At 37.0% G+C, this 26,050-nt stretch overlaps 1 protein-coding gene across 3 annotated transcripts in view; it reads right to left on the bottom strand.

Moving 5' to 3' along the window:
• PIBF1 (progesterone immunomodulatory binding factor 1) overlaps positions 1–26,050 on the bottom strand; it is a 245,544-nt gene that overhangs the window by 73,532 nt on the left and 145,962 nt on the right. For all 3 annotated transcript variants that reach the window (XR_004054729.1, XM_010377651.2, XM_030922358.1), the window contains one exon: positions 11,121–11,223. Coding sequence is in view for 2 of the 3 variants with exons in the window: in XM_010377651.2 (XP_010375953.1) it covers positions 11,121–11,223 (103 nt within the window). In the remaining variant the exon portion in view is untranslated. The remainder of the gene's footprint in view (positions 1–11,120; positions 11,224–26,050) is intronic.

Here is a 26,050-nt window from a genome sequence, read left to right as displayed (position 1 = left end):
CTGGACATTAAATGCTTGTAGGCAACAGGCATTTAAAAATAAGTCACGATTGACAGCACAGAGGACAGTTTTGGATAGGGGAAAGACTTTAAAAAAATTATTAATTTTTAAATTGATACATAATAATTACACGTAGAGGGTATATGTGATATTTTTATACATTCATATAATATATAATAATCAAATTGGGATATTTAGGACATCAATAACCTTAAACATTTGTCATTTCTTTGTATTAGCTACATTTAGAATCTTCTAGCTATTTTGAAATATACAATAAATTATTGTAAAAAAAGTCATCCTATTGTACAATTAAACACTACAACTTATTCCTTCTATCTAACTTTATATTTGTACACATTAACCACCCTCTCTTCATTCCCCATCTTCACATTCCCAGGTTCTGGTGACTATTATTCTACTATTATTCTAGTAAGAGAAAGACTTTTGATGGGCTGATGAATTAAAGTTCACTTGCTAAATTAAAAAAATTTAGGTAATGTAGTATCTCATCTAAGTGTTATTTTTTAAGCCTTGTGTTTCTAATAATGAAATAAATGCCACTGTTCTTTACTAAACGATATTTTCTTTGAGACAGAGTCTTGCTCTATCACCTGGGCTGGAGTGCAGTGACACAATCTTGGCTCACTGCAACCTCTGCCTCCCAGGCTCAAGCGACTCTCTTGTCTCCCAAGTAGGTGGGACTATATGTGCATGCCACCACACCCAGATGATTTTTGTATTTTTAGTAGAGACAGGGTTTCATCATGTTGGCCAGGCAGGTCTCGAACTCCTGGCCTCAAGTTATCTACCTGCCTTGGTCTCCCAAAATGATGGGATTACAGATGTGACCCACTGTGCCCAGCCTACTAAAGGATTTTTAATAACAGACAAACATTTTGAAAGGCAAAGGAACCCTACAAATCATACTGTTTTTAATGTCTTCTAAGAAAATAGGATACATCTTATAGTTGCTGTTGATAAAGCCCATGCATGAAAAAATTGGTCTTGGCTGTTCATATTATTATTTCAATTGAGTTTGGAGTATGGCTAGTCCTTCATAGGCTGAGTACAATTGTCATTTAAGTATCTAAAAAGATCACAATGGATTCGGCATTGAAACAGAAGAAAAACACATCAAGAGAATTGTGCAATATAGGATAAAAAATCACTGCCTAAAGTCTAAAAGAAAGTATATCTAAAATGAAAAAAAAAAAGTAATAACAAAGCATTGTATCATAGTTTAATTAGCAGCATCCTCCACTCTTCTTCTTAGTGGTACAAAAAATAGTGGAGTTTTTTTTTTCTTTTTTTTTTTTTTTTTAACATCATTGAAGTCTTAGAAATACAGTTGACCTTGAAATTTAATCAGATCTAGTTTGTTTAGGGCCACATGGTAAGTATGTAAGTCTCCTCCTTTAAAATGTTGAGGTGGGGTCCTATGAGTTGCATGTGCCACAGACTCTTTCCAAGAGACTGGGCTCACTGGGGATGCTGGAAGAACACTCCTAGCAGTTGTTAGAGGCAGAAGAATGGGTCAGGCAACTCAAACGGCAGAGATAAATGTTTTATTCCTTCAAGTACTTACTTTACACCAATAAAGCTTATTTTATATTGCTAATGCATGACTAGTTGTTTTGTGTCCCCTTTGCATGACATATTTTCAGATTTTTTTCATTTTCTATGTTTAAACAGAAACACAATCCCATCCTCTGTATATGCTGTGTACATGCACACACATAAATATATTAAAACCCAAACAGAGAATAAGAAATTATTCTGCAATTTGTTTTTTGAAAAATCATCAATACAGTATAAATTTCTTTCAAAGTTAGTACATATAGGTCTACTTTATTTTACCTATGCATCTTGAAACCTCTTTCAAATCTAGCAATGCCTTCTAGGTACAAAATTCCAGGTAGCTAAAGCTTGGCATGTGGTCACTGATAACTGCGCACGTCCCACTTTCTAGACAAGCTTCCTGAAATTAAGTTAGTTGTAAAAGATAAATCTCTGAGTGCTTACAGTAGAAAACAAGTCCTTTGTTAATAAGGTTGGTTATGTTAGAAGTGAAAAACCATGTCTATTTTGTCATCAGTTGTTGAATACAGCGGGAAATTGATAAATATTTACTGAGTAACTATAAGGACAGCATATGTTTAAGGCAGCTAAGAAAGACCAATTCTTGTTGGCAGTAATGTGGCACGCTTTATGATTCTGGATTTTCTACTGCTTAGCAAACTCCACACTGACACTTGATTCTTAACTAAACTTGGCGGTTACTTGAGAATTAGTGGGTATACACAAGTACACAAAAAGGAATAACTTTTTTTCTCTTTTATACTGGACCAACTAATAAAACAATGGTCAAAAGACATTGGCCATCAAGCAATGAAGGACGGTGATTCCTGAAACACAGGAAACAAACAAGGTAAACTCTATGACTGTCTGAGTTTATTGCCTAGAGACAGCTTTCAAGCTGTAGTGCTGGGAAGGAGAATTAAGGCAGAGCCTGTGAAACTCTCTGAGTTAAGGAGCTGTTGATAGAAGTAAAAACAAAGGTGGTTACAGTTCATATGGGAGACTACTGAAGAAAAGGGAGCTGCAAAGAGACAGAACTCTGACAATTTACAGATAGTGTCCCTTAAGTATTCACCTGGCACAGAACACTGCATATGTATAAAGACAGGGGACAAAACTACAGACAAGATTGGTGGGAACAATCTCTGAAGTGAACATGGGCAAGGCATAGTGCTTATTTCCATCAGCCAAAGTAGAAAACCTTATAATTTACAAGATATGGAATACTGAAAGAGTTTTGTTACAGTAATGGGGGAGAAATTGGCCTTACGATAAACCCTTTTCTGCCTAAAAAAGCTTAAAAGCAAGATTTGGAAGAATCAAACTGTTTCCAAGAAACCTAATTATGTCCCAGAACAAAGCTAACAAAAACATATAGGAATACAAAATATCTAGCACCAAGGTTAAATTTACAAGGTCTGGCATCCAGTAAATAATTATTACGTATGCAAAGAAGCTGAACAATGTGATATATAATGAGATAAATCAACTTTATTGAAGCCAGCCATGAAATGACAAAATAATAGAATTAGTAGACAAGAATACGAAAAAAGTTACTGAAATTATATTTCACATGTTCCAGAAAATAAAGTTTGAGAATGTTAAGGAGAGACCTAAAAGACACAAAGAAGATACAATTTGAACTTCTGGAAATGAAAACTACAATATATGAGATAAAAACTGGATTGAACTGAAAGCAGATTATATAGTGGTAAAGAAAAGATTAGTGAACTGGAAGACATAGTAAAAGAAGCTATCCAAAAGAAAAGCAGAAAAAAGACTGAAAAAAACTGAAGAGAACATCATTTGTTCTGTTGTAGAATAACTTTAAGCAGCCTAATATATGTCTAATTGAAGTCCCCAAAGGAAAGTGAGAGGATAGAAGTATTTAAAAATTTAAGAAATTTATAAATTTGATAAACTCACATATGTAAGATGTTCAACAAAACCCACGCATAGGAAAAATGAAGAAAACTGCAACAAGCCAAATGATAATCGAATTGCTTAAAGTCAGTGACTAAAAATCCCTTAAAAGCAGCTAAATAAATACACATTACCTAGAGAGGAACAAAGATAAGGATGAAAGCAATATCTTGGCAGAAATGATGCAAACTAGAAGAGAGTGAAGCAACATCTTTCAACTATTGAAAAAGAAGAGAGAGGGAGAGAAAAGTCAACCTCAAATTCCTTACGCAGTGAAAATATCTTTCTAAAAAACAAAGGTGAGCCCAGCAAATCCATTCCCAGGTACACACTTAAAATAAATGAAAACAGGTGCTCATACATTTGCTTATATTTGTGTGTTCATAGTAGCACTTTTTATAATAGTCAAAAAGTTAGAAATAACCTAAATGTTCATCAAAGGATGAATGAATAAACAAATTAAGGTAAATATACACAACAGAATATTATTCTACCATAATAAGGGATAAAGTACTGGCTACATGCTACAATATGGATGAACATCAAAAACAGTATGCTCAGTGAAAGAAACCAGACACAAAAGGTCACATATTGATAAGAACATAACCATATCAACAAATATATTAGATGTTAAGGGTTCTAAAAAAATCTCCAATTGAAAATCATACTTTGTCAGATGGGTAAAAAGAAGAAGGATGGAAAAACATACACCTTGCTAATACTACTATTTCAGTAGTTTTCACTGTAAAAATTTGACAATAAAAGACATCCAACAGTTGACAGTTTTTAGTTATACAGTGAAAACTAAAAAATAATAGTATTAAGATAAATTAAAGAAGACCTAACTAAGGGTAAAGATGCAGTGTGTTCATGGGTCAGAATATTCAATATTAAGATGTCAATTTTCTCTGCTTCATCTATATTTTCAGCTTACATAATGTCAACCAAAATCACAGCTAGTTTTTGAAAAAAAATTAACGAACTGATGATAGAATTCATATAGAAATGCAAAGAAAAAACCAGCTAAACAACTTTGAAATGAACAGCATTAGAGGACCAATACTATCTGATTTCCAGATATTATAAAGCTACAGCAATCAAGACAGTGTGGTATTGACATAAAGACAGACAGATAACTGGAACAGAGAGTTGAGAACAGTCTCACACATAAATGATCAATTTTTTTTCAACAAATGATGCCAGAACAGTTGGGTTTCAATTATGCAAACATCAATTTCAATCTATATCTTCCACTCGATATAAAAATTAAACTAAAAATGAATCACAGACCTAAAACTATGAAACAGCTAGAAGAAAACATATACAAAACCCCTTATGACCCTAGGTTAGGCAAAGATATTTAAAATACAACACCAAAACACAATCCATAAAAGAACAAAGTGATGAACTGTACTTGATAAAAGCATCTCTTCAAAAGACATTGTTGGCTGGGTGGGATGGCTCACACCTGTAATCCCAGCACTTTGGGAGGCCAAGGTAGGAAGATTACTTGAGCCCAGGAGTTCGAGACAACCTAAGCAACATAGCGAGACCCCATCTGTATAAAATATTAAAAAAATTAGCCAGGTGTGGTTGCAGGTAACTGTAGTCCTAGTATTTCGAAGGCTAAGGCTCCCAATAGTTTGAGGCTCTTGAGGCCAAGAGTTCAAGGCTGCAATGAGCTATGATCATACCACTGCACTCCAGCCTGGGTGAGAAAGTGAGACTCTGTCTCTAAAAATAAATAAAAAAATAAAAAGACATCATTAAGAGGTGAAAAGCCACAGCGTGGGAGAAAATATTTGTAAATCATGTATCTGATAAATGACTTGTATTTAGAACATATAAATAATACTCAAAACTCAAGAATAAGAGGACAAACAATCGATAAAACAGACAAAAAATGTGAGGAGACACTTCTCCCAAGAAGACAAACAGGGTAAGAAGAAACTCAAATGAAAAGATCCTCAAAAATCGTTCGTCATTAGGGAAATGCAAATTAAAACCACACTAATATGCCACCACACACCCATTATAAAGGGAAAAAAAAACTAACCATATCAAGGCAAGGATGTAGAAAAATTGGAACTTTCATACATTATTGGTGGAAATGTAAAATGGTACAAACATCTGGGAAAACAGTTTAGCAGTTTCTTAAGATGTCAAATAGACACCTACCATATGATCCAGCTAGTCAAGAGAAATGAAAGCATACATCCATACAAAGACGTATATGTGAATGTTCATATGAGCTTTATTTAAAAAACTGGAAATGACCCCAATGCCCATCAACAAGTGAATGGATAAACAAACTGTGGTACATCCACACAATGAAATGTTACTCAGTAATGAAAAAAGTGAAGTATGAATAAATCTTGAAATAATTATGCAGAATGAAAGAAGACAGATTAATGAAAGTATATACATACTGTATGATTCCTCTTATATAAAAGTCTAGGAAACACAAACTAGGCTGGGTGTGGTGGCTCACGCCTGTAATCCCAGCACTTGGAGAGGTCAAGGCAGGTGGATCACGAGGTCAGGAGTTCGAGACCAGCCTGGCCAAAAGAATGAAACCCCATCTCTACTAAAAATACAAAGCCGGGAATGGTGGCACATGCCTATAGTCCCAGCTACTTGGGAGGCTGGGGCAAAATTGCTTGAACCCGGGAGGCAGAGGTTGTGGTGAGCCAAGATCGCACCACTGTACTCCATTCTGGGCAATAGAGTCAGGCTCTGTCTCAATAAAAAACAAACAAACTAATCTACAGTAACTGAAAGTAAATCAGTAGTTGCTTAGGGACTGAGATGGGGAAGACTGGGAGGGAAGAATTCCAAAGGGGCATATGGAAACTTTTGGGGAGATGTATGTGTTCATTACCTTCATTTTGGTGATAGTTTCATGGGTATATTCATGTGCCAAATGTTAAACTGCACTATAACTTAAATGTGCAATTTACTGTGTATCAATTATACCTCAATAAAGCTGCTAAAAAGGGGAGTGTCTGTTTTTATTTTGGGTATTACTTAGCATTGTCATTTTGTCCGTTCACTTACGTATAACCTCAGACATAATCTGAATAGCATTTAACTCAATGGTAATTCTAACATTAGTTATTTGTATTTCATCTGTGTATTATCAAAAAGGCCAAACTGATTGAAATATTTAAACTGATCCAAAGAATAGAGATCCTGAACCAGCCTAGCCAATATGGTGAAACACTGTCTCTACTAAAAATACAAAAAATTAGCCCAGCGTGGTGGTGTGCACCTGCTATACCAGCTACTCGGGAGGCTGATGCAGGAGAATCACTTGAAACTGGAAGGCAGAGTTGCAGTGAGCCAAGAATGCACCACTGCACTCTAGCCTGGGCAAGAGAGTGAGACTCTGTCTCAAAAATAAATAAACAAATAACATAAAATACAGAATAAACATCCTGAGATAACTTCCTTCTGTATTATTTCACCATCTATTACGAATAGTCTATTGTTATAACGGCAATCTAATACTAATCATTCAGCTAGTTTATATAATTATTTTCAGAGTAAGCGATATAATTTTTGTGAAGCAGAAAAAAGTAAAATCCATGGAATACTTTAAATATTTTATTTTCAATCTTAAGGGAAAAGTTATATACTGAAGTTGGCATAGATCCTTTAATACAGGGTTACTGATTCTTTCTCCAAATGTCTTATGAAATATTTTCAAACATACACAAAAGTCCAGAACTGAGTACTAAACCTATATGTACATGTCATCCAACTTCAAACATTATTAACATTTTGTGATTCTTGTTTTATTTGTTGAACCCTTCCTCCTTTTCTCATGAAATATTTTAAAGCAAATTCCAGGCACTACACCATTTCATATCATAAATATTTCAGCATTTAAGTATTTTTCTCAATATAAGAAATAGATTATTTAAAAATGGTTTCATGCAAAGTTAATTACACTTAATTGTAGGAGCATTTAACACTTAATTTCTTACATTTTCTCTGAACAATGTATAGACATGTGTTCACATTTAGAAATTCTTTCTTTTTATGTTTGAGACAGAGTTTCCCTCTGTTGCCCAGGCTGGAGTACAATGGCACGATCTCAGCTCACTGCAACCTCCACCTCCCAAGCTCAAGTGATTCTCGGGCCTCAGCCTCCCAGGTAGCTGGAATTACAGGCATGTGCCTTCATGCCCAGCTAATTTTTGTATTTTTAGTAGAGACAGGGTTCCGCCATGTTGGCCAGGCTGGTCTTGAACTCTTGACCTGAAGTGATCCGCCCGCCTTGGCCTCCCAAAGGGATGGAATTAAAGGCATGAGCCAGTGCACCTGGCTTCTTTATTTTTAGAGATAGCGGATCTTACTTTGTAGCCAAGGCTCAAACTCCTCAGCTCATTGTGACCCTCCTGCTTTGGCCTCCGAAAGTGCTGGGATAATAGGCATGAGCCACTGCATCCAGCCCCCATTTAGGAATTCTTATTTCAATTAACTGAAATGCTCAGGAAGGCATGTAATTTAATATTTTACTTTTAAAAAATATTTTTGAGAATTATTGTGAAATTAAAGCCAACATGAGGGATCTACAATATATTAGCAAACAGAGGTTCATTTGTTTCTTTAAGTTATTCATTTATTTATCTTTTCTGCTTCCAGACAGCAGTGTGCTGGAGTTGGCTTGCAGCAGCTTGTAGGACCTCTCTATTATTTCATACAAAGACTTGTACGTGGATGTTCATATGAGCTTTATTCCAAAAACTGGAAATGACCCCAATGTACATCAACAAGCTAATGGATAAACAAACTGTGGTACATCCACACAATGAAATTACTCAGCTCAGACCACAGGGCTTCCGTAGCCGACAAGGATGGGAGTCGAACTGCATGGGCAAGGACTTCATGTCTAAAACACCAAAAGCAACGGCAACAAAAGCCAAAATTGACAAACGGGATCTAATTAAACTAAAGAGCTTCTGCACAGCAAAAGAAACTACCATCAGAGTGAACAGGCAACCCACAGAATGGGAGAAAATTTTTGCAATCTACTCAACTAACAAAGGGCTAATATCCAGAACCTATAAAGAACTCAATCAAATTTACAAGAAAAAAACAACCCCATCAAAAAGTGGGCAAAGGATATGAACAGATACTTCTCAAAAGAAGACATTCATACAGCCAACAGACACACGAAAAAATGCTCATCATCACTCACCATCAGAGAAAATCAAAACCACAATGAGATACCATCTCACACCAGTTAGAATGGCAATCATTAAAAAAATCAGGAAACAACAGGTGCTGGAGAGGATGTGGAGAAATAGGAACACTTCTACACTGTTGGTGGGACTGTAAACTAGTTCAACCATTGTGGAAGACAGTGTGGCAATTCCTCAAGGATCTAGAACTAGAAATACCATTTGACCCAGCCATCCCATTACTGGGGATATACCCAAAGGATTGTAAGTCATGCTGCTATAAAGACACATGCACTCGTATGTTTACTGCGGCACTATTCACAATAGCAAAGACTTGGAATCAACCCAAATGTCCATCAGTGACAGACTGGATTAAGAAAATATGGCACACATACACCATGGAATACTATGCAGCCATAAAAAAGGATGAGTTCATGTCCTTTGTAGGGACATGGATATAGCTGGAAACCATCATTCTCAGCAAACTATTGCAAGAACAGAAAACCAAATACTGCATGTTCTCATTCATAGATGGGAATTGAACAATGAGACCACTTGAACACAGAAAGGGGAGCATCATACACTGGGTCCTATTGTGGGGAGGGGGTGGGGGGAGGGATGGCATTAGGAGATATACCTAATGTAAACGATGCGTTAATGGGTGCAGCACACCAACATGGCACATGTATATATATGTAACAAACCTGCACGTTGTGCATATGTACCCTAGAACTTAAAGTATAATAAAAAAAAAAAAAAAAAAAGAAATTACTCAGCAATGACAAGAACGAAGTACAAATGAATCTTGAAAATTTTTAGGGATTTTGTGAGCTGGCTATCAAACACAACTAGCATTAAAAACTAAATTATTTAAATTTATAGTAAAATACATTTTATTAAAAAAAAGGTAAAAATAATCAAACTTGTCAATTTAAAATTATTTTACTATCATCTGTGCTCTTCAGTCTGCTGTGCTCTTGAGTCTTGAGTCTATGTCTGTTGTATCTGTATGCTGCAAACATTAAGCACTGGTATGCTCCTGACAATCTTTACTCCATCTTCAGTAACCTTAGGTTGGTAGTCTGAAGTTAGTCCTTGTGGGAATATTTATACAACAGATACAAGCCAATGTTACAAATGAAGCTCTCCCTCATATCCCTCGTGGAAAGCTGGTTGTTAACATTTACCAACACACCACTGTGCCTACCCCAAGCATTAACTATGTGTCAGGCACTGCAATAAAAGGAAGTATTTCTGGTCTTTTGAAATTTGAGGATAAAGATCCTTCAATGTTATAGTATTAAAAGACACTGTAAAGATTATACACAGATCCTTAAGAAAACAAGTAATACATGACATATATTAATGTTATTTAACGTATGACTTAAAAAAACCCTTTATTATAAGAGAAATCGTTTTTAAAACTTTAAAATACTAACTTCTTGGCTGGGTGCAGTGGCACATCTCTAATCCCAGTACTTTCAGAAGCCCTAGGCAGGTAGATTGCTTGAGCCCAGAAGTTCAAGACTAGCCTGGGCAACATGGTGAAACCCTGACTGCACTAAAAAAATACAAAAATTAGCCAAGCATGGTAGTGCATAGCTATAGTCCCAGCTACTCGGGAGGCTGGGGTGGGAGGAGCACTTGACCCTGGGAGGTGGAGGTTGCAATGAAATGTGACCATGCCACTGAACTCCAGTCTGGGCGATAAAGCCAGACCCTGTCTCAACAACAACAACAACAACAAAAAAAAAAAAAAAAAAAAAAAGAAAGAAAGAAAGAAAAAAGAACAACTTCTTACGTTGACACTCAGGAATATTAAATAAATAAAAGGAACATTAGCGAAGCAGTACCTTAGGTTTAATTTGTTTTATGACTCGAATTTCAAAAGTACGGAAAAATATAATTAGATTCTGACATCAGAAGATGATTAAAAATGCTATGTAAAATGCATACATATATATTTACATAGTTTAAATGACATAAGGCTAAGAAAAAGAAGCAATATGAACCTGATTTTCTAAGTGTAAACAAAGTTAAATTTAACAAGAGGAGTGATTTTTCATTAAACACAGAGGTAAAAACCTCTATTTTAAAAATGATTTATTAGTAAAAAACTGAAAATGTCACCAAAGTTTGCCAAACTTGTTTTACCAGTTGATATTCTCAGAAATCAAAGCTTTGTCTGTCTAGTCTGCAGTTATACTTAGTCTGGGCATTTAATCTTCCTTTTGTTCTCAGTTTTGCCATACACTGTAAGTTGTTTTACATGGCCTTAACATTCAGTTAGTTTCATAAATTGTGAAATCATTTTGTACTAGCAAACAGCTTATTTTAAAACTGTTCAGAAAAATAAACAAAAGAGTCAAAGAATTAAAATGAATACTGTGATTCTTCATATGGGTTTCTTTTGTTTAAGTTATTTACCTCTTGTGAAAGCTGTGTTACTTGGTCCTTTCGATGTTCCAGGTCTTTTAAAATCAGTGAGTTTTGTTTTTCCAATTGAAGCACTCTTCTTGCCAAGTGAACACTAGGCAAATGAAATGAGAAAATTAGTGCTTAAAAGTGAAATACTGCCCAAAATATTCAAAATGTGTTTGTGTACTTGAAAATAGACATAATTTCCTAATTATACTTAAATATTAACAGAAAGAATATAGATTCAAATAATATTTTCAGGCACCAGTAGTGGAAGACCAATACCCCACAACTCAGAATTATGAGAGTAACAACATTAAAATCTCCATGACATAACTGTGATATACTGATTACTGCAGTAACGGTTTTTAGCCCTTGCTATAAAAGTGGAGAGTTAACATTATAATACTTGCTTGAAAAGACCACAATACAGCAATTTACAGCTTGTCTCCCCTTTTATAAATATTTTCCAATTACAAATCAGAAAATTAGTTGAAATATGATAAACAATAATTAGCTTATCACTTTGAGAAGTATCAGAGTTTACTTCAACCAACATAATACATGTTATAATATAAAACAAAAATGAGGTTTTTAATTGAAAGTAGAGATGAAAAAGATATACAAAACTTAGAGAATGTCTATAGTAAAGGCTAAGCTTCTGTACTAAAAAAATCACTTTCTCTGATACTCTGCATTACCATAAGTTATTGCACTGACCTTTAGTATTTAAAATTACATGTGAAACATCTCAATTCTACTTTTAAGAAACAATTATAAGAATAAAATCTATTCCTTCTAACTATGGTGGGAGGAAGTGGCATCTTTCTTTAAAGAACTGCTAATAATTTTAAGAAGACATGTTGCTCCAAAGACCCTCTCTGCATTTCCAGTAACTTAACATTTTCATATTTATTGTATTTTCATGTTTTATACTAGGTTAACCTATTAATTTGTGAATTGTGGAATTCATGGAATCCTAGATGGAATGTTTTATAATGACAAAAAGTAAGATAACGGTGGTTTAAATAAAATCATAGGGCAGAAATAATTCTATTGTATTTTAATATTTCCCAATATCAGATAAAGCAATGCAGACAGCACTCTAAAAAATGTTAAGACCAGGTGCGGTGGCTCATGCCTGTAATCTCAGCACTCTGGGAGGCTGAGGCAGGAGGATCACTTGAGGCCAGGAGTTCAAGACCAGTATGGGCAACATGGTGAGATCCTGTCTCTATAAAAAATATAAAAATTAGCTGGGCATAGTGGTGCATGCCTGTGGCCCCACTTACTTGGGAGGCTGAGATGGGGAGACCACTTGAGCCCAGGAGTTTGAGGTCACAGTGAGCTAGGATTGTGCCACTGCAATCCAGCCTGGGGTGACACAGTGAGACCCTGTCTCTAAAAATAATGATAATAATAATAATAATAATAATAATAATAATAATAATAATAAAATAGTGTTAGGTATCAACCTAAACATCTATTTCTAAGAACTCATACCAAATAAAAAAGATAAGTTCTGGCAAAAGTTTATATAGTGATTTGAGTTGCTTGTTTAGATCTAAAATTCTATCCTTTCAACTGGCATTAGAGATGGAAAAAGCATACAGTCCTCATTTTTTGACAACCACTTTTTTTTTTTTTAAAGAAAAACTTTACTGACACACAATTTTACTGATATGCAACTTAAATATCATAAAGTTCACCCACTTAAAGTGTACAATTCAATGTTTTTTAGTATATTTAAAGTTGTGCCACTATCACTATAATTTTAGAGTATTTTCATTATCTCAAGAAGAAATTCTGTGTCCATTACCAGTCACTCTCCATCCTCCCCACATTCCAACTTCCTCCTTTGCTCCTCAAATTCAACCTTAGGGAACCATTAATCTACTTTCTCTGTTTTTACATTTTTAAGGAGTTTACAGTTTATGACAATACCGTTCTTCATTTCCCAATATAAATATACCAAGTTCTCTCTAATTTGACCCTAAAATAACAAAATTTCTACAAATAAAATAAGCCTTAATGTGACTTTTGTATTTTGAATCTGTTGATTCTATTATATGTTTGCAAGCATCAGTTTATCATTAGCTCTATTTTTATTAGGTTAATTAAAAAATCTTAAGTGCTATCTTCATTCATATTTTTATTCTTTCTTGCCCTTCATATATGTCAGATGTAACTTTTTTCATTTTTCTATCTCCCATAGAGCTTCACACTAGGGTCACTTAAACATGGTAATTTTTCAATAAATACACGTTGAAGGTATAGAACATGTATGTGTATACTCAATATAGAACAATAAACACAATCAAATGCAATTACACAGAAATAAGAGTTACAAATGAATGAAATGGAAGACAAAGAGATGCAAGAAAATAATGAGATGCAGAGGTCACATATTACCAACAATCTGAAGAAGATAATGATTTGAAGACATCAAGTTTAATAATATTAAATTGTTCATTTGGTTTGAGTGTTTTTATTTTGTTTGGGAATTGCATAATGTTCTTATACAGATATGGTGGTACCACTTACCAATAAAAATATAAGTCATAAAACACTGACTCAAGAAATTCTTGCTGGGTGAGGTGGCTCACGCCTGTAATCCCAGCACTTTGGGAGGTTGAGGCGGGTGGATCACCTGAGGTCAGGAGTTTGAGACCAGCCTGGCCAACAAGGTGAAACCCCGTTTCTGCTAAATACACAAAAATTAGCTGGGCATGATGGCAGGCACCTGTAATCCCAGCGACTCAGGAGACTGAGGCAGGAGAATCACGTGAACCTGGGAGGCGGAGGTTGCAATGAGCCAAGATGGCGCCATCACACTCCAGCATGGGGGACAAGAGCGAGACTTCGTCTCAAAAAAAAAGAAATTCTTGGTATGCTAGTGCTTAAGCCTTAACGCCAGGACTACTCTCTTCAAACAAGAATTTCCCTGATTTTGACTGGGGGATTCCAAGTAAGGAAAATCAACCCTAAACAGAAGGAAAGTATCTATGGTATCTTCAGATTGCTCACAAATATGCTCTACAGTGCTTTGATTACTAGTTTATAGTACAGTTTTGCTGAGAAAAATTTTCTGAGAATTGATGGTGATGGGAAAGACCATATTAGTATGAATGTTGATGTCGTTTATGATGCATAATGATAATAATGTAGACGACAGCATGGTACAATTGGTCTCCAGTATATATGGGGTTTACATTTTAAAAACTCACCTCTAAGTCAGTTGTAAGGACAGTAAAACACATTTCCTCATATATATATTAGAAATGGTATTAAAGTTCTCAGTTGCCCTAAAAGACCCATTTAGCCCACCAATGTAGTACAAACACACACACATAGAAAAGAATAAAAGATAATATAAAATCTTTCATTAAAAGATTATACTCAGATTTATTAAGATTATATTAAGGATATAAGAGATTACATTAAGATTTAATGAAAAGAAATATAAACAAGATAAATTTAAGCAAAAGAACACAGCAGAAACAAGAAATATAATTGTTTTCATCATTATAATACTTATAGTAAAACAAAAACAGTAAAAAAAAATTAGGCCAAGGCAGGCAGATCACTTGCGGCCAGAAGTCTGAGACCAGCCTGGCCAACATGGCAAAACCCCATCTCTACTAACAACACAAAAATTATCTGAGTGTGGTGGCACATGTCTTTAATCCCAGCTACTTGGAACACCGAGGCACAAGAATCTACTGAACCCAGAAGGCAGTGGTTGCAGTAAGCAGTGAGCCAAGATCGTGCCACTGCACTCCAGTCTAGCAACCGAGTGAGACTCTGTTTAAAATAAATAAATAAATAAATAAAGGAAATTACTAATTTTTTTCTTGGTAATGAACATCAATGACTACAGAAAAGCAGGGTGATAATCAGAAGAAACATACTCATTAATTCATTTGAAAAATACTCATGAACACTTCCTTTTAAGAAACATGTATTAAAAACCTATAATCTGCAGAGGCACTGAGAATACCTAATATCTACTGGGAACATCTAGGCAAATTTAAAAATTACTGTAGTATGTTAAATGCTAAGAAAAGGCATACCACTAAGGAATAAAAACTAATACTAACTAATCTGGTGAAGAAGCAGAGAAACAGCATTTTAGGTAGAGGGAAATGCATATGTAGAGGAAACATGCATTTTCTAGTGCTAGGGAAAATTCTAAGTAGTATAGTATAGATCAATAATATATGGTGCATGGTGAGGGTTGAAGCTGGAGAGATATAGGCAGAGATATGTTATGAAAAGCCTCGTATGTTTGCATTTTATCCTGAAGTTGGTTAGGCATAACATGATTTGGTCCGCACTTGAGACAGACTACTCTATCAGCAGTGTGCAGGATGGTCTGCAGAAGGAATAAGACTACAGTCATTTAGGAGGTTATGATCATAATCTAGATCAGTGGTCTTTAAAAGTAGTTATGTGCAAAATTATTTGTTGAACTGTGGGAATTTTTACTTTCATTTATTTTAATGTTAAATTATCTTAAGTTTTCATTTTCTGTGTAGGTTTTATATCATTAGGTACCTGCTATTCATATGATAGCACATGCATACATAACCTATAAATATGAATACATATAGACATATTGCTGAGTGTGTACTCAAGTTTTTTTCCCAATAAAGATTTGTATCAAAAAGTTTGGAGACCACTGGTCTAGGTCAGCTTTGTCCAATGGAAATATAATGCAAGCCACACATGTAATTTAAAATTTTCTAGTAGCCACATTAATAAACAGTGCAAAGCCCTTACCTCATATGATACAAAAAAATTAACCAAAATGGATCAAAGACCTAAATACAGACGATAAAACTATAAACTTTTAGAAGAAAACATATGAGTAAATCTTCGCAAACTTAGATTTAGCAAAGGTTTCTCAGGGCAGCAAAAGCATAACTAATAAAAAAAACTGGATAAACTGGACTGCATCAAAATTTAAAAATTCTGGGCTTCAAAACGCACCATTAAGAAAGTAAAAATATTTTAACAATTTCAGTTTTGTCACGAAAAAGAAAAAAAGGGCTGGGTGCGGTGGCTCACGCCTATAATCCCAGCACTTTGGGAGGCCGAGGTGGGCAGATCACTTGAGGTCAGGAGTTTGAGACCAGCCTGGCCAACATGGTGAAACCCCGTCTCTACTAAAAATACAAAAATTAGCTGGGCGTGGTGGCAGGTGCCTGTAATCCCAGCTACTCGGGAGGCTGGGGCAGGAGAATCACTTGAACCCGGGAGGCGGAGCTTGCAGTGAGCTGAGATCGCGCCACTGCACTCCAGCCTGGGCAACAGAGTGAGACTCTGTCGCAAACAAAACAAAACAAAAAAACAAAAGAGAGAAAGAAAAAAGGAAAAAAGACAGTGAAAAGAAAATCTGCAGAATGGAAGAAAAAATTTCTTATCACATATCAGTTAAGAAACTTGAATCCAGAAAATATAAAAAACTGTTACAGTTCAACAATAAATACTTGGTACAAAGGAGGTATTTAGAAATTATCTATTGAATGAATGAACATTCACTCATACCTCCTGTTTCTTCATAATCCAACCAATATGGAACATTGTCAATCTTTGGAAGTTTTACTAACTTTATAAACATAAAATCCTGCTTTAAATTAAATTTCTTTATTTATGAGGGGAAGCATTGTCTCATATGTTTGTCAGACATCTGTATTTTTTACATAGTGAACTGATGTCTATATCCTTTTCCCATCTGCTTTCAAATCTGACCTTCATGGTTAGTTTTACTCTATCTCTAAATTATTTAAAAATATCAAGGCCCTCTATAATCTCACTGGAACCAACATTATTTGCCATTGATGTCTACTCTACTTAATGTCTCAGAAACATGTTTTCTGTATTCCTTTCACTGCCTTTTGTTGGTCCTCCAGTCTGAAGATTTTCTTTAAAGGCTCCCTTTGAGTTCCACTTCCTCCATTTCTGACTGTGCCAGCCTTTACTGATCTCTATTCCTCTGACTGACACAGCCTAGCCTAACATATGATGTGGTACTAAAGTTTATATATTCTTTCATGTATGTTAATCATTTCTCCCTAAACAGATGCAACTCATAAAATGACAGGAGTCTTATCCCCTGTGGTATCTAACTATAGAGCTGATCAGAGTGGGTACTTAACAAATCTTCTTTTTTTTTATTTTGGCAGGGTCTCACTCTGTTGCCCAGGCTAGAGTGCAGTGGTGCAAACATGGCTACTGCAGCCTTGACCTCCTGGGCTCAAGTGACCCAGCTCAGCCTCCCACATAGCTGGGATCACAGGTGCATTAGGATGATTGGCTCATTTTTAAAATTTCTGTAGAGGCTGTGTCTCACATTGTTACCCAGGCTAGTCTCCAACTCCTGGGTTCGGGTGATTCTCCCACCTCAGCCTCCTACAGTGCTGGGATTATAGGCGTGAGACATGTGTACAGCCATAAATACCTTCTGACTGATTTTGTTGTAAGTGCATTCATTTTTGTTCAAATGAACACATTGTTAGAAACCATATTCCGAGGTTGCAGCACCTCAACATTAAGGTACACCTATAGCTAATAATGAGCAATTAAAGAAAAACAATAAAATACAACTAATGCTCAGTATTAAGCATTGAACTAGCAATTAAAAAGTGCATAAAGTTAATAAGAAGGCAAATGTCTTAGATACCAATTCACCACTTCTATACTCAACCTTCTAAAACTTTAAGTGGGCATATTGCTTTGGTGAGTGATTTGGTGCTATAGGTGGATCCTCTTTAGAAGTCTGGGATCTTACAAGTGGGAAGAAAGAAGAGTGTTTAAATGAAATTCAAAACAAGACATGAAGAACTGCTTAACTACAGCTGAGTTTATGCCTCCTTAACACAATGAACATACAATGAAAACAAGTCCTAAGATCTTTATCTTTTTAAATTTTTTGAGTCAGAGTTTTGCTCTTGTCACCCAGGCTGGAGTGCAATGGCACGACCTGGGCTCACTGCAACCTCTGCCTCCTGGGTTCAAGTGATTCTCCTGCCTCAGCCTCTGGAGTAGCTGGGATTACAGGTGCCTGCTACCACGCCTGGCTACTTTTTGTATTTTTAGTAGAGATGGGGTTTCGCCATGTTGGCCAGGCTGGTCTTGAACTTCTGACCTCAGGTGATTCACTTGCCTCAGTATCCCTAAGTGCTGGGATTATAGGCGTGAACCACTGTGCCTGGCCCCGCTAAGATCTTGAAGAAGAATAACTATGAATAAGTCAGGAAAAATGACTCTTGCTAAAGGCTATTTTTTTTTGGTGTAGAATGTACTGAATTTCTCAAGAAAGCAATGCTTTTATAAGCTATCTACTGGGACACTTAAGTAGGTACAATACTTCTTTGTAATTATTAATACATTAATTGCCATGTGATTTTCACTTATACCAAGATTAACTTTGATATCATCTGGAAACTAACATCATCAGTATATTGGTTGTACACCTAAATATTAAACAAAAAATTCACCTGTTTCTTGGTCAAATTAGTATTCCCTAAGGGTTACGTTTTAGCTCTCTTAGCACTTCTTGATGCCAAATATACGTTATTGGTCTTGGCTCTCTCCATGGTAGTCTGTATTTCTGATTACTACATACAATTTCCTAACATTTTTAGCTTAGCCAATGTGGACATGGCAGAGTATTGTTTATATCTGAGATATCAAAGCACAATGGAGGGCTGATGCTCTGTTCTGGGTTCTTCATATTGGTACGGTGTCTTACTATTACCAAAACTCCAAATGAACAAGAATATGTGAGGCATGATTATTAGTTATTTGATCTTTCTCAGTTTCAGTAGATCAAAGTTCTATCTCTACTAGCACGGCATGGAAGATGGTTGTAAAGAAGGGGACATGTGCCAGAAGGATCCCACTTTCAAAAAGCTTAAGGTTGGTCCTTATACTACCTGCTCAGCTGGAAATGACTGAGGACTAAATAGTGATCTCATGCTGATTATCTGTAGTTATATGAGACTTTTTCTAGTTTCATCTATAGGCTTACACTTCCAAATTTGTCAGGAATAGAATAGTAGCAACTTTTTAAAGAACTATTCCTAAAGCCATCCCAAATGAAATGAGTACAACTTTTCCCAAGGACAAAAATGATAACTCATATATATGAGAATAAAGGAAAGGAAAACATGTTTATCATACACAAAATTTTGTTACTTTCCTCTGCTTTATTTGTTTTTTTATGAAGCTCAGTAAACTGTGAAAGTTTTTTATTTTTTCTATTTTTTTATTTTTATTTTTTATTTTTTTTATTTTTATTTTTATTTATTTATTTATTTATTTTTATTATACTTTAAGTTCTAGGGTACATGTGCATAACGTGCAGGTTTGTTACATATGTATATTTGTGCCATGTTGGTGTGCTGCACCCATCAACTCGTCAGCACCCATCAAGTCATCATTTATATCATGTATAACTCCCCGATGCAATCCCTCCCCCCTCCCCCCTCCCCATGATAGGCCCCAGTGTGTGATGTTCCCCTTCCCGAGTCCAAGTGATCTCATTGTTCAGTTCCCATCTATGAGTGAGAACATGCGGTGATTGGTTTTCTCTTCTTGTGATAGTTTGCTAAGAATGATGGTTTCCAGCTGCATCCATGTCCCTACAAAGGACACAAACTCATCCTTTTTTATGGCTGCATAGTATTCCATGGTGTATATGTGCCACATTTTCTTAATCCAGTCTGTCACAGATGGACATTTGGGTTGATTCCAAGTCTTTGCTGTTGTGAATAGTGCCGCAATAAACATATGTGTGCATGTGTCTTTGTAGTAGAATAATTTATAATCCTTTGGGTATATACCCAGTAGTGGGATGGCTGGGTCATATGGCACATCTAGTTCTAGATCCTTGAGGAATTGCCATACTGTTTTCCATAATGGTTAAACTCTTTTACATTCCCACCAACAGTGTAGAAGTGTTCCTATTTCTCCACATCCTCTCCAACAACTGTTGTTTCCTGATTTTTTAATGATTGCCATTCTAACTGGTGTGAGATGGTATCTCATTGTGGTTTTGATTTGCATTTCTCTGATGGTGAGTGATGATGAGCATTTTTTCATGTGTCTGTTGGCTGTATGAATGTCTTCTTTTGAGAAATGTCTGTTCATATCCTTTGCCCACTTTTTGATGGGGTTGTTTGTTTTTTTCTTGTATATTTGTTTGAGTTCTTTGTAGATTCTGGATATTAGCCCTTTGTCAGATGAGTAGGTTGCAAAAATTTTCTCCCATTCTGTAGGTTGCCTGTTCACTCTGATGGTAGTTTCTTTTGCTGTGCAGAAGCTCTTTAGTTTAATTAGATCCCATTTGTCAATTTTTGCTTTTGCTGTCGTTGCTTTTGGTGTTTTAGACATGAAGTCCTTGCCCATGCCTATGTCCTGAATGGTACTACCTAGATTTTCTTCTAGGGTTTTGATGGTATTAGGTCTAACATTTAAGTCTCTAATCCATCTTGAATTAATCTTCGTATAAGGAGTAAGGAAAGGATCCAGTTTCAGCTTTCTACTTATGGCTAGCCAATTTTCCCAGCACCATTTATTAAATAGGGAATCCTTTCCCCATTTCTTGTTTCTCTCAGGTTTGTCAAAGATCAGATGGCTGTAGATGTGTGGTATTATTTCTGAGGACTCTGTTCTGTTCCATTGGTCTATAGCTCTGTTTTGGTACCAGTACCATGCTGTTTTGGTTACTGTAGCCTTGTAGTATAGTTTGAAGTCAGGTAGCGTGACGCCTCCGGCTTTGTCCTTTTGACTTAGGATTGTCTTGGCAATGCGGGCTCTTTTTTGGTTCCATAAGAACTTTAAAGCAGTTTTTTCCAATTCTGTGAAGAAACTCATTGGTAGCTTGATGGGGATGGCATTGAATCTATAAATAACCTTGGGCAGTATGGCCATTTTCACGATATTGATTCTTCCAATCCATGAGCATGGTATGTTCTTCCATTTGTTTGTGTCCTCTTTGATTTCACTGAGCAGTGGTTTGTAGTTCTCCTTGAAGAGGTCCTTCACATCCCTTGTAAGCTGGATTCCTAGGTATTTTATTCTCTTTGAAGCAATTGTGAATGGAAGTTCATTCCTGATTTGGCTCTCTGCTTGTCTGTTACTGGTGTATAAGAATGCTTGTGATTTTTGCACATTAATTTTGTATCCTGAGACTTTGCTGAAGTTGCTTATCAGCTTAAGGAGATTTGGGGCTGAGACGATGGGGTTTTCTAAATATACAATCATGTCATCTGCAAACAGGGACAATTTGACTTCTTCTTTTCCTAACTGAATACCCTTGATTTCTTTCTCTTGCCTGATTGCCCTAGCCAGAACTTCCAACACTATGTTGAATAGGAGTGGTGAGAGAGGGCATCCCTGTCTTGTACCAGTTTTCAAAGGGAATTTTTCCAGTTTTTGCCCATTCAGTATGATATTAGCTGTGGGTTTGTCATAAATAGCTCTTATTATTTTGAGGTACGTTCCATCAATACTGAATTTACTGAGCGATTTTAGCATGAAGGGCTGTTGAATTTTGTCAAAAGCCTTTTCTGCATCTATTGAGATAATCATGTGGTTGTTGACTTTGGTTCTGTTTATATGCTGGATTGTGTTTATTGATTTGCGAATGTTGAACCAGCCTTGCATCCCAGGGATGAAGCCCACTTGATCATGGTGGATAAGCTTTTTGATGTGCTGCTGAATCCGGTTTGCCAGTATTTTATTGAGGATTTTTGCATCGATGTTCATCAGGGATATTGGTCTAAAATACTCTTTTTTTGTTGTGTCTCTGCCAGGCTTTGGTATCAGGATGATGTTGGCCTCATAAAATGAGTTAGGGAGGATTCCCTCTTTTTCTATTGATTGGAATAGTTTCAGAAGGAATGGTACCAGCTCCTCCTTGTACCTCTGGTAGAATTCAGCTGTGAATCCACCTGGTCCTGGACTTTTTTTGGTGGGTAGGCTATTAATTGTTGCCTTAATTTCAGAGCCTGCTATTGGTCTATTCAGGAATTCAACTTCTTCCTGGTTTAGTCTTGGGAGAGTGTAAGTGTCCAGGAAATTATCCATTTCTTCTAGATTTTCTAGTTGATTTGCGTAGAGGTGTTTATTCTCTGATGGTAGTTTGTATTTCTGTGGGGTCGGTGGTGATATCCCCTTTATCATTTTTTATTGCATCTATTTGATTCCTCTCTCTTTTCTTCTTTATTAGTCTTGCTAGCAGTCTGTCAGTTTTGTTGATCTTTTCAAAAAACCAACTCCTGGATTCACTGATTTTTTGGAGGGTTTTTTGTGTCTCTATCTCCTTCAGTTCTGCTCTGATCTTAGTTATTTCCTGCCTTCTGCTAGCTTTTGAATGTGTTTGCTCTTGCTTCTCTAGTTCTTTTAATTGTGATGTTAGAGTGTCAATTTTAGATCTTTCCTGCTTTCTCTTGTGGGCATTTAGTGCTATAAATTTCCCTCTACACACTGCTTTAAATGTGTCCCAGAGATTCTGGTATGTTGTATCTTTGTTCTCATTGGTTTCAAAGAACATCTTTATTTCTGCCTTCATTTCGTTATGTACCCAGTAGTCATTCAGGAGCAGGTTGTTCAGTTTCCATGTAGTTGAGCGGTTTTGATTGAGTTTCTTAGTCCTGAGTTCTAGTTTGATTGCACTGTGGTCTGAGAGACAGTTTGTTATAATTTCTGTTCTTGTACATTTGCTGAGGAGTGCTTTACTTCCAATTATGTGGTCAATTTTGGAATAAGTGTGATGTGGTGCTGAGAAGAATGTATATTCTGTTGATTTGGGGTGGAGAGTTCTATAGATGTCTATTAGGTCTGCTTGCTGCAGAGACGAGTTCAATTCCTGGATATCCTTGTTAACTTTCTGTCTCGTTGATCTGTCTAATGTTGACAGTGGAGTGTTGAAGTCTCCCATTATTATTGTATGGGAGTCTAAGTCTCTTTGTAAGTCTATAAGGACTTGCTTTATGAATCTGGGTGCTCCTGTATTGGGGGCATATATATTTAGGAGAGTTAGCTCTTCCTGTTGAATTGATCCCTTTACCATTATGTAATGGCCTTCTTTGTCTCTTTTGATCTTTGATGGTTTAAAGTCTGTTTTATCAGAGACAAGGATTGCAACCCCTGCTTTTTTTTGTTCTCCATTTGCTTGGTAGATCTTCCTCCATCCCTTTATTTTGAGCCTATGTATGTCTCTGCATGTGAGATGGGTCTCCTGAATACAGCAGACTGATGGGTCTTGACTCTTTATCCAGTTTGCCAGTCTGTGTCTTTTAACTGGAGCATTTAGTCCATTTACATTTAAGGTTAATATTGTTATGTGTGAACTTGATCCTGCTATTATGGTATTAACTGGTTATTTTGCTCGTTAGTTGATGCAGCTTCTTCCTAGCCTCGATGGTCTTTACATTTTGGCATGTTTTTGCAATGGCTGGTACCGGTTGTTCCTTTCCATGTTTAGGGCTTCCTTCAGGGTCTCTTGTAAGGCAGGCCTGGTGGTGACAAAATCTCTAAGCATTTGCTTATCTGTAAAGGATTTTATTTCTCCTTCACTTATGAAACTTAGTTTGGCTGGATATGAAATTCTGGGTTTAAAATTCTTTTCTTTAAGAACGGTGAATATTGGCCCCCACTCTCTTCTGGCTTGTAGAGTTTCTGCCGAGAGATCTGCTGTTAGTCTGATGGGCTTCCCTTTGTGGGTAACCCGACCTTTCTCTCTGGCTGCCCTTAAGATTTTTTCCTTCATTTCAACTTTGGTGAATCTGGCAATTATGTGTCTTGGAGTTGCTCTTCTCAAGGAGTATATTTGTGGCGTTCTCTGTATTTCCTGAATTTGAATGTTGGCCTGCCCTACTAGGTTGGGGAAGTTCTCCTGGATCATATCCTGAAGAGTGTTTTCCAACTTGGTTCCATTTTCCCCCTCACTTTCAGGCATCCCAATCAGACGTAGATTTGGTCTTTTTACATAATCCCATACTTCTTGTAAGCTTTGTTCATTTCTTTTTCTTCTTTTTTCTTTTGGTTTCTCTTCTCGCTTCATTTCATTCATTTGATCCTCAATCGCTGATACTCTTTCTTCCAGTTGATCGAGTCAGTTACTGAAGCTTGTGCATTTGTCACGTATTTCTCGTGTCATGGTTTTCATCTCTGTCATTTCGTTTATGACCTTCTCTGCATTAATTAGTCTAGCTGTCAATTCTTCCACTCTTTTTGCAAGATTTTTAGTTTCTTTGCGCTGGGTACGTAATTCCTCCTTTAGCTCTGAGAAGTTTGATGGACTGAAGCCTTCTTCTCTCATCTCGTCAAAGTCATTCTCTGACCAGCTTCGATCCGTTGCTGGCGATGGGCTGCGCTCCTCTGCAGGGGGAGATGCGCTCTTATTTTTTGAATTTCCAGCTTTTCTGCCCTGCTTTTTCCCCATCTTTGTGGTTTTATCTGTCTCTGGTCTTTGATGATGGTGACATACTGATGGGGTTTTGGTATAGGTGTCCTTCCTGTTTGATAGTTTTCCTTCTGACAATCAGAAGGACTGTCTGTTGGTCTGTTGGAGATTGCTTGAGGTCCACTCCAGACCCTGTTTGCCTGGGTATCAGCAGCAGAGGTTGCCGAAGATAGAATATTGCTGAACAGCGAGTGTACCTGTCTGATTCTTCCTTTGGAAGTTTCCTCTCAGGGGTGTACTCCACCCTGTGAGGTGTGGGGTGTCAGACTGCCCCTAGTGGGGGATGTCTCCCAGCTAGGCTACTCAGGGGTCAGGGACCCACCTGAGCAGGCAGTCTGTCTGTTCTCAGATCTCAACCTCCGCGTTGGGAGATCCACGGCTCTCCCCAAAGCTGTCAGACAGAGTTGTTCGCGTCTGCACCGGCCCCTGATGCTTCCGCTGTTGGTCTTCAGCTGTGCGCTGTCCCCAGAGGTGGAGACTACAGAGACAAGCAGGCTTCCTTGAGCTGCTGTGAGCTCCACCCAGTTCGAGCTTCCCAGCGGCTTTGTTTACCTACTTAAGCCTCAGCAATGGCGGGCGCCCCTCCCCCAGCCTCGCTGCTGCCTTGCAGATAGATGGCTGCAGACTGCTGTGTTAGCAGTGAGGGAGGCTCCGTGGGCGTGGGACCCTCCCGGCCAGGTTTGGGATATATTCTCCTGGTGTGCCTGTTTGCTTAAAGCGCAGTATTGGGGTGGGAGTTACCCGATTTTCCAGGTGTTGTGTGTCTCAGTTCCCCTGGCTAGGAAAACGGATTCCCTTCCCCCTTGCGCTTCCAGGTGAGGCGATGCCTCACCCTGCTTCAGCTCTCGCTGGTCAGGCTGCAGCAGCTGACCAGCACCGATTGTCCGGCATTCCCTAGTGTGATGACCCCAGTACCTCAGTTGAAAATGTAGGAATCACCGGTCTTCTGTGTCGCTCGCGCTGGGAGTTGGAGACTGGAGCTGTTCCTATTCAGCCATCTTGCTCCGCCTCGAGAGTCGAAAGTTTTAACTTAAAGCTTTTTATAAAACTAGAGAAACTACAGTATGCAGTAAATCTTACAATTTGAAAGGTTTAAGAACATCAGAACAGCTTCCACATTCAGATTAGCCAAAACACAGAGGCATATACAAAGACCACGTTAGTGCCTGAGTGTTACCATTTAGTGTGGCAGGTTAAAGGGTATAACCAAAACATGTAACCAGAAAATCTTGTTCGCTATTTTCAAAACCATCCCAACAGAAAGGAAAACATTACTTCAGATTTTCAAGTTTAGACAAGGAGAGCCCATTTTATTTTAATCTACTTTAATTGTATAAGTCCTTGTAACTTTCTATAATTGTGTCCCAGAAAGAGTTTTAAAAAAATAGGCTGGGTGTGGTGACTCAAGCCTGTAATTCCAGGACTTTTGGAGGCTGAGGTGGGATGATTGCTTGAGGCCAGG

This window comes from Rhinopithecus roxellana, chromosome 18 (genome assembly GCF_007565055.1).
Source record: "Rhinopithecus roxellana isolate Shanxi Qingling chromosome 18, ASM756505v1, whole genome shotgun sequence".
Classification (NCBI taxonomy): Eukaryota; Metazoa; Chordata; class Mammalia; order Primates; family Cercopithecidae; genus Rhinopithecus; species Rhinopithecus roxellana.
This window is presented reverse-complemented; position numbering and strand designations above follow the sequence as displayed.